Source organism: Nannospalax galili, unplaced genomic scaffold (assembly GCF_000622305.1).
Source record: "Nannospalax galili isolate Female #2095 unplaced genomic scaffold, S.galili_v1.0 scaffold1354, whole genome shotgun sequence".
Taxonomy (NCBI): Eukaryota; Metazoa; Chordata; class Mammalia; order Rodentia; family Spalacidae; genus Nannospalax; species Nannospalax galili.
This window is the reverse complement of record NW_008335784.1, coordinates 1,512,540-1,522,769: the sequence shown is the minus strand read 5'-3', so window position 1 is coordinate 1,522,769 and position 10,230 is coordinate 1,512,540. Positions and strand designations below refer to the sequence as shown.

At 35.4% G+C, this 10,230-nt stretch overlaps 1 protein-coding gene across 4 annotated transcripts in view; it reads left to right on the top strand.

Moving 5' to 3' along the window:
- Nbea (neurobeachin) overlaps positions 1-10,230 on the top strand; it is a 715,145-nt gene that overhangs the window by 374,418 nt on the left and 330,497 nt on the right. For all 4 annotated transcript variants that reach the window (XM_029562257.1, XM_029562254.1, XM_029562256.1 and 1 more), the window contains one exon: positions 3,139-3,203. In XM_029562257.1, the coding sequence (XP_029418117.1) occupies positions 3,139-3,203 (65 nt within the window). The remainder of the gene's footprint in view (positions 1-3,138; positions 3,204-10,230) is intronic.

Sequence of the window (10,230 nt, the reverse complement as noted above, 5' to 3'; positions counted from 1 at the left end):
TTTCAATTTCTTTTTGTGTTATGGGTCTGTTTAAGCTGTTAATCTCTTCTGTTTGGCTTTAGTGGTTCCCATGCTTTTAGATACCTGTCCATTTCTTTTAGGTTTTCAAATTTATTAGCATATAGGTTTTTAAACTATTCCCTTATAATGTTCTGGATCTTTTTGGTCTGTTCCATGTCCTGTGTTATCTCTAGGGGGGTTCTCATTGTACTTCTCTAGAAGACTATTGGTACTTAAGCGTGGATGTATTATTTTGGTTTTTCGTGTTACTATTTTTTTCTCTGTGACTTTTGACATGAATTTCTTTTGTAGTTTCTGATTCTTGTATGAGACTCAAGCCTTCCTTTATTGAGTTTGGGTCTGCTTCTTTTTGTAAACTTTATGTGCCTTTGTGGTTTACTTGTTGGGCATGAAAATATGGTTGGTCTAGGCTTCAGGTTTTCTCTTTTGATTTTATATTGGAATGGCCAAATTGCTTTCATCTTCAACATTACTATAGAGGCCCAAGTCAGATGAGGATCAGATTCTCTAAGGCTTTCTCCTAAGGTCTGGATCCCTCCAGGAAAGATGCTGCCCTCAGGAATTTGGGTGCTGGTCTGGCCTGGGAGCAAGGCCCTGGAAAGAAGCTGGTCTCAGGAAGCTGGTGGCTGTGCCACCGAGGGATGCAAAGGGAGGTCGGGGGAGGAAGAGGCCTCCAGGGCTCCTGGGGACTACTGGGAGGAATTGGGTTGGTCTGGATCTAAAGGATCAAGAAGCAGTGGGGATTTGGGCCAAGAGGTCAGTCCATGGGTCTGGGGTACCAAGAGAAGAAATGGGCCAGTACCCAGGCTAGGAGGAGAGACCGGGGAGCTGGGAGGGTGAATGAGGCTGGGGGAGTCAAGGCACCATGGGTGAGCTGGACTTACCCAGGAAAGATGCTATTACCAGGATGCCAGAGGCTGTGTAGCCCAGGGAAGCAAAGGGTGTATTTAAAATTTTTTAACATGCCTTGAATCTCTAAGAACATTATATTGGTTTATTTTATTTTATATGAAGACAAGGAATGCGAAATGAATTCTTGATGAAGTCTTGTGCTTATATGCCTTCATTGGCTTGCTATTTTTTTACACTAAAGTCCTTACCTTAGCTCTGACATTTTCTGTTGCACTTGTATCAAAGGTCATAAAATTATAATGTGGGCTGTATACTGATCTCAATAGGGTTTTTAGAAATATTTTATTCTGTTCATGTTGTCATCAAAGTGTACTTTGAAATGCATTGGAATACTTGAATGTGTTCTCTGTAAGGTGTCTTTGCAAATTGTATTTATTTAAAACGTTTAAGCTGATTGAAGAACCGCAGAATACAAACTGAATCACAACTTTAGGATTCTGTCTGTAAGACTCTGTTCCTCAGAATGGAGTGGTTCTTTTTACATAGAATCTGTTTTCTCTGTGAGTTATTATCACAATAAATAGAAATATTCCTGAGAAATTCATATATTTGGGGGAAATCTTGGTATGCAGTAAACATAGAAAAGAAAATGGCAATTTCAAAGAGACCAGCAGTGTCTCGTTTGTTAAAAATGTAATAAAATGATGTAGAAACTTAAAGCAGTCGTGTGCTGTTGGGTGGCAGTCCTATTGTTTGTGTACGTTGTAGCTGGAAGGTGTGTATCCGGAGCCCAGTGGCTTTGTTCTGGGCCCCGGGTTACCTTATCTTTTCACAATTTCTCGATTCTCCTGTGTGAGCAATGTAGATTCTTGATTTGCCTTTGAAGAATTCTCTAGAAATTTATTTCAGCACTTTGGGGAACCACCTTGATTCTCAGCACTAGTACAGGGCTTTATAAGGGAATGTGATTAAGAGGAAAGAAAAAGGTTGAAGTTGACAGTAATACTTTTTTGTGAAGCTGAATTCATGGTCAGGGCAGCTGACTACCTCTGGGTAGCCAGCATTTTTTTTATGAGGAAAATCATGAGATGGGGTTTGTAGATGAGTATAATTAATAGGAAATATGTATATAGATATATGCACATGTGTTTTAAGGGAGTTAGAAGAATTTTTGTTTATAGAATTATTGAAAGGAATGAAAGTTTCAATTAGCAAAAAAACTCTTAACAACTATATTTTTAAGAAAGCTGAAATTGCTAGAATAAAAACCAAAGCCATAAAAGATGTTTAAATTATACTCCAGGGGCTGGAGAGATGGTTCAGTGGTTAAGAGCACTGGCTGTTCTTGCAGAAGACCCACATTTGAAATCTAGCAACTGCATGGCACCTAACAACTGTCCATAACTCCTGTTCTAGGGGATCCAACACCTTCTTCTGTCCTCCAAAGGCATTGCATGACACAGGTGTACTTAAGTACATGCAGGCAATACACTCATACATGAAGGAAGGAAGGGAGGGAGAAAGGAAGGAAATTATACTCCAAATTTTTCATGGAAAGAGTACAAAATAAACAGCATGCATTTCCAATCAAAACACTGTTGATGTTCAGAATAATGACTCTTACCTCATGGGGCTGCCAGACTCAAAGTTGTATTCCAAATAAGCAGACAGAACACAGAGTAGTGTCTTTACTATTAAGTATTGTTTTAGACTATTGAAATAAATTAATTGGGTGCCTTTTTGCTCTGATTCAATCTATTTGAATGTATATTTGACTAAGGTATTTTATTTTCCAGGCAATATCTAAGTATAGATTACATAAAGATATAGATTGAAAAACTTTTCTTTGCTTTCAACTAAATTTTGCTATTTTTGCTTTCAATTTTAATGAAAAAAATCTATGTTGTGGACTAAAGTTTTCTATCATTAAAAAAAAAATGTCCTATTCCTATGGAGTAACCTCGGGTCTCTTTTTGTCCTCTGTTCTTTTGTTGAAGGAAGCTTAGCACTCAGAGTCCCACATACCCAACTTTTCATGAAGCTCTAAGTTTTCTTAGAACTTAAAGCCACTTTCTAAACTAAGTGGTAGCAAGTCATTTTTAAAATTATTATTTCTTAGAAAATGATATTTGCTGCAAAACCTTACAGATATTTAAAAATAAAATGACATGGAAGTTATTAACAGCACCAACATGATCCTTAAACCGGATGTTATTTCATTTATATGTTCATTTTTCTTACATTTGCTTTGGTTTATTCTTTTAGGAATGGCAAAATTCTATTCAGAAGAATGCAGGACTTGCATTTATTGAACTCATCAATGAAGGAAGGTAATTAATTTTACAGTTTTTGGGCATCTCATCAGTGTACATTTGATTCCACTGGGCAACTGTTCTTTCCTACCATCTGTTCTAAAAATTGTAAGAAATATCTTTCAGTTAAATGCTTTAACATGTAGGTACTTAACCTTTAAATCAACCAGTTTTTAGATGTTAAATATTTAGGTTTTGGAGTAAAAAAGCATATATGAAATAAAGAAATGAGCATTATAATTTTTTTGTGTGTGTAAGATTTAAGCCACATATTACTGAGTAGTAAACTTGTTTTACACAGATCAAGTGAACCCAATCTGCAGTCCCATCTGCTACTCCATCTGTTTTCAAGGCTAAGCTCCTCAGTATTTACCCTTCAGCCCCCAATCAGTTCGCAGGAAGCGACTTTATCTGATCATGTCATGCACTTGCTATCCAAGTGAAAGGATAGGGATATTAAATACAGAAGGTGTAACAGTCCTGGTTAGGAATGTATATTACCATTATGAATGATGCAGTAAGTGAAGTTATGTTTGAAACCATCGCTGTATGCTAAGGAGTTGTTACCTGTGATTTTTGCAATGCTTTATGGATGGTGGATACATTAAGAGCGATATAGCTATCACCCTTTGATAGCATAACTTCTGTCACACCAAGACATGGCAGCCACAACAAGTTGAATTTCTTGTGTGATGTATGTAGTACATTACTTGGAAAATAATTACTGAATATTTGGTATAGTGTTTGGTTTTTATTTGGAACCAGCTTTACTTAGATTGGCAAAGTAATAATGCTTACAGCATATAAATTCTTTTTTCAGGAGCAGTGTCAAGAAATAATGCTCTTCAAAAATAGTTTATATGTGGCAATAAAACCCAGCATTTTTAGTATTATTTCATTTTCTTCCACCATTGTCCTATATGCTGAAAATTATTTGTTTTATAATATCCTATTGCATATTCCTCATTTGGATGTACTATGGACTATTTTTCATTATAATAATAATATAGGTCTAAAACAAAATAAGTTTTGCACTTACTGCAGTATAAAAGAGATTTTTTTTAAATAACATAGCATTGTACATAACACTAATTCTTACAGATCTCATTGTGATAGAAATTGGTAATAGTCACTATTTTCAGACAATGAGAAAGTAGAAAAAAAAAATCTCCCCAAGGCTAATCATGCTCATGCCTGTTTTACAAACAACTCTCAATTCATGCATATGCTAATTTTTACTACTTTTTCAACTGTAAAAGAAAACAAAGTATCTTTTTAAGAGTTAAGGGAACTGGATTTCTAATACTATATTGACTTAGAAAAGAATTATAGTAAAAAATTTGGTGTTATCAAATATTTTAAACTTCTAATAGTTTTCATTATCCAGTAGTAGGTTTTAGGGTTTGTTTTATATTTATAGGAATTGAAAATAAAGAAAATACTGATAATTTTCAATTTTTAAATTAGAAACTCTCACCCAGAATTCATTGTTCAGTACAAATTTCAATACATAGAGAAAGGAATATTTATATTCCAGTTCAAAGTGATAGCAATATTGATAACTATAAATGAAGTTTTCAAGACTAAAGTATTGATAATTTAAGAGCATAGAATATGAGGGAAATATTAACCATATTAAGATAGTTTTACAATTTCACATTGACATGGTACATCAAGATGACCTTTATTTTAAAACAGCTTTTTATTTGAGTACATGATTTTGGAGTTGAAGGTACTAGAATATTCCATAGATCAGTATTATTTTTAAGTATAATAGCTTAGTAGTGAATGTGATTTAAACTCATTTGTCTTCAGAGAAGATATCAGAAATTCAGAACCATGCAGAGCCTCTGCCATAAAAATAATCCTGGAATAAACTAGTTGAAGACTAAGATCCTAAGTGGGATTTTGTAAAATGGCCATTACAGTGTCAGAATTGAGAGACGACGAAATAAAGAACTGGACAGGTTCTTCTGAAGATAAATCATGACTAGCTTTAGAGGAGCTGAGGTGACCTTGAAGGACAGTGCAAAGAAGCAACATGTGAAATTCCCCCAAGCAAAATATATTGATTTTCAGTAAATAAATTTGTACTTCTGCTCTTTATAGCAACTGTTCCTATTAAAAAGTGGCATGTCTTAGAACTAAAAATTAATCTATCAATAGTCATAAGTTTACAACATGCCACCTATACATAGTGATGTATCTGCAGTACACACTACATACCAATGTAGACAAACTAGGAGTGGGCAAGCAGACAAGGCAGCCTTGGTTTTGAATAGCAAGCAGAGTCAGGAATGGAAGACTTGTGTCCTACAGATAGTACAGCTGATTTGTCTGTCTGTGAGGGACCCTAATCTCCAGATTTATATTCCATAGATGGTAGAGGTTTTTTTTTTTTTATTTGTTTGTTTTTGAAACAAGATCTCTCTGTAGCCTCAACTGGCCTGGAACTCATTATGTAGACCAGACTGGCCTGGATTTGACAGAGATACTCCTGCCTCTGCCTCCCTAGTGCTGGAGTTAATGGCATATGCCACTGTATCTGGCAATTTTGTGTTTTTAAAATATTTTTTATTTATTCATATATGCATACATTTTATTTTGATCATATCTACCCCTACTCCCTCCCTTCTCCTCTTCCAAAGACCCCCCCAACTAATTTCCTTCCAACTTCATGCCCTCTTTTTTAATAGTAGAGTTTTTAGAATTTCAGAAGTATACCAAACAAGAAGAGAATCGCCATCTTAAATTTGACCTGGAACGTGATTCAGAGACATCAGGTTGGGGAAGGCATAAAATTATAGGGGAGCAGGGATGGAGATGGAACTTAGTTGATAGAGTGTTTTCTTAGCATTCAGGAAGCCCTGTGTTTGTTCCCTAAGTTCATGTAAACTGGGTGTGATGGCTCATACTTGTAATATCACATCTTGAGACATAGAGGCAGGAGGATCAGAAGTTCAAGATTATCCTCAGCTGTATAGTGAGGCCAGCCCTGAATACATGAGATCCTATCTAAGAAACAAAAATTTCTAGGTGATGGGTATGGTATACTACAAAGGCCTAGAGGTGAGAGATAGCAAGATCTGCTGGTGAGATTATTTTTAGCCAGCCAATGGAGATTGGGTTTTGTGTGCAGGGCTGGAGGAATGCAGGAAAGGATCCCTGGCAGAGGTAATGGTGTGAAAGGCACTTGTAGTGCTCTGGGTACTGGGGAGTAATCATAAAGGCATAGGCCAGGTATGCAGTGGGCTGAAAAACTCAAGGGCTTAGCAATGGAATGAGGGCCCCCTGTGAGGTTTCAGAAGTCTTCCTGAGGAGGATATCATTGTGAGGAAGGAAGAAATGAACACTCTAAAGAGTATCATTTGGAAATTTAATCAGTAAGACTGCTGATGAAAGAGAGGAAAGAAAAAAATCCAAGGACAACCTGATTTCTGGCTTGAGTAGCTTGATGCTGAAGCACAGTTCAGTTAGAACAGTGCTGGAGGGGCAGTTCAGGAAACTGGGAGTGTTCTCATTTAGAGCTAGTTTGAATGTGGAACACCTGTGAAATGCCGGTCACAGACGCTCAATAGGTGTCAAGGTACTTGGGTTTTGAGTGCTCCAGGAGGAATGCTAGAAGGGAGATTTAGACTTGGCAAGCTCCAGTAGTAAGTGGTAGAGAAGGGACACAGATGGGCTACTCAGGGAGAGTGCCGTGAATGAGTGGGAGCCTAGGGGCAAGACTTCACTGAAGGGATCCATCTCTTCCCTGCATCTCTACTTTTGGGCTGTGGTTGCCTTCCTGGAATCAGCCTAGATACTACTCTTATCAACTTATTGAGTCATTACAAACCCATCACTGTAACACTTTAATGACATCACCTGCAGTTACCTTCCTTGTCCACTTGTTTACACTTCTCCCCCACTTAGACATACCTTGCTTAAGAGTTTATCTCTTTTTTGCTGCCTTATGTATTCCTATATCTCTGGAGTCTGGAATACCATCCTAGTGTTTATTAGCAATGGGAAATATTTATTGAAGAAATGAAGAGTGGTGAGTAGAATGTTTGCTATGGGCATTGTATTAAAGAGGAGGGAAGTGACAGACACCTCAGAACTTGTGGATGGTTTGGGTGAGCAAGTAATAGAGGGGATTGTTTTTAAATTGTATTGTTTTCCCAGCAATCCAAGGCAGGTAGGAAAAAGCGGGCTCCTGCCTGAGCTCTCTCCTCCTCTCTCTTCATTGAGTCTCAGTGGAGAATACTGGTCTTCTGTTCTCCAGCCCTCCACTTCCCCTTGCATCATTCTCACCATGACTTAGTGCTGGGACCTGCTCATTTGAATGCATTCCTTATGGTTATTTTCACAGTACCTAGTCAAATATGGACCATACATAAATTATTTATGCCAACTTCAAATATCAGCTCTTCCACTGATAAACTCTTTGACTCTAAGCATTCAACATTGGTCACCCTCTGACACTATTTCAGGGAATAATTTTGAATATTGTAGCACCAGTTTCTCTAAAGGTTGAGATTAATGGATATGGCATTTGTTAGTACTGTTAAACAGGCTCATGATGAAAGGCTTTATTTTGTTGTTATATGTAATACATACGCAGAATTCTCTAATTCTCACATTTAGTTTAGGTTATTTCTTAAATATGAATTCTGATTCCCAAAGTGCAGTATTTAGATGGCTGTTTTGCACATCATCAATTTTTTTCCGTTGGTAACACCCACTATGTGTTTCATACAGATCAAGTGCGTCACATGTGGTCACTCATTTACATGACACAGAGTCTTAACTTTTTCAGTTGATTTAAAATAAAACATTTTTAAAAACTCACTTTCACTTGGTTGTTATCACTTACTTGTTGGGCTATCAGTCTTTAATTTGTCCTTGTGGGAATAAATATAAAAATCTTCATGTGGAAATTGTTATAAATGTTTATCCTACTTAACAGCTACACCCATGAATACAATTCATCAATCATACCCAGAGAAAGCAATTGTGCAGTTGTCTACAATTAACAGGACAAAAACAGTTGATGAATGTGCAGCTGAATTCAAGTACTCCCAAGGACAGCCTGAAATTATAAACTGGATCATTTAAAGGAATCTAACAAAGGATCTTTATAATTAAAACAAAGCAAGGTTAATGGGATGTAAAATTGCCTATAATATCTTGGCAATAATAATTGGAATTTAAATTATTAAAATATGAATTGAGGAGTAGACAAATAAGACAGCTTAAAAATATAGAATGTAAGTGATCTTTCAAAGTAAATTAATCATTTACCCAAATTAAAGCTTTATCACTCTTTGAAAAGAATGTAGGGTATAATTAATGATATTCACTGTAAAAATTCAGAATATTATGTTTGATTCTGAACCTGAGGTTCACAAGGTTCTGATTTTCATTTTCTAAAGAGAAGGGAAATTTTTTAACTTGGCTGATTTGGGATATTAAGAGGAGGAGCTATATCCAAGTAATATTCATTAGTAATTGTATTTTCCCAATTTGAATGTGATTTAGTGTTTTGAATATTAAATTTTAGTGTGCTGGCATTTATCAAACAAACACATGACACGTCCACATACACTATTAATTTGCAAAGCTATAAATTCTGAAATCCTTATCTTAGAGCTGGTATTTTTTTTAATTTTTAATCATGAACCACTGGAAACTCAAAGAGAAGTTCGTTCTCCATATAATTTCATCTAGATAACAATCTATACCTTTTTCTTATTATTCTGTTTATTTTATATGTGTAATAAATTATTACATGCTGAATTATATAGTGTTTTGTATTTTTATAAAATTATTTGTGTAGTTCTTAATATTTTATTTGTAAATATTTTCTTAGACAGTAATGACAAAATATATTTATTCAAAATTGAGGTTTAGCCTATTTAATAATGGTTAAATTTTACTTCCTAGAGAAATTCATTTCACATTTACTTTTGTTAGTTTGTTTTATTCTGCTGTAATGGAATACTGGATACTGACTAGTTTATAAACAAAATTTTTTCTTCACTTGGTTTTCAGTGCAAAGTCCAAGATCAAGGGGCCAGCATCTGGCAAAGGTCTTTTTGCCACATGTTCCCAAGGGGAGAAGTATAACAAAACGTTGAGAGAGAGCAAGAGGGTGCCTGGACTTATTTTTATAACAGACCTACACTAGTAATAACAACATTAATCCATTCATGAAGGCACAGCTCTATGGCCTATTAATCTCTTTAAGTTCCTCCTCAACACTGTTGTATTGAGATTGAGATTCCAGGTCATAAACTGCAGGAGACATACTCAAATAGAATTAATAATCATAAATTATATTTGAGTTACATTTTAGCCATATTAAAAATATTTACTCAGATGTATGTGATTTCAGATTTTTTATAACTTTTAAGAAAAAGTTTAAAATAATGACCAGTTTTTAAATTCTTTTAAACATTTCAGTGTGTAGATTCACTGTCCATGGTACTGAGATGCCTAAGGACATTTTCATATAGTTATACAATGTACAGTGAGCACATTCCCCCAGCTATCTACCCTACTCCTGTCCATTCCTTTTGTTCTACTCACATATTATATATAATCTCAATTTTATATCTGTATACAATCTAGGAACCACAAATGAGAGAAAACTTGCAATATTCATCTTTCTGAGACTGATTGATTCACTTAAAATGATAATCTGAACTTGTATCTGTGTTCCATAACATTATCTTACAGATGTAAAAATTTCATTGTGTATATATGCCACATTTTCCTTATGCATTCCTCTGTTGTTGGACAGTGGGGTTTAGTCTATAAGTTAGCTTTTGAATAGGTCTCCAAAAACATTGATGTGCAAGTATCTAAGGGTATATTGACTTGGAATTTTTTAGATAAATAACACAGAAATGGTATAGCTCGCTCATATGGTAGATCTATAGTTCTAGTTTTTTATTCCAGGAGAGAGTGAATTCGATTACATTTCCACCATCAGTGAATAAGAGTTCCATTTTGACCATGCCCATGCTAACATTTATTGTTGTGTGCTTTCTTTTTTTTT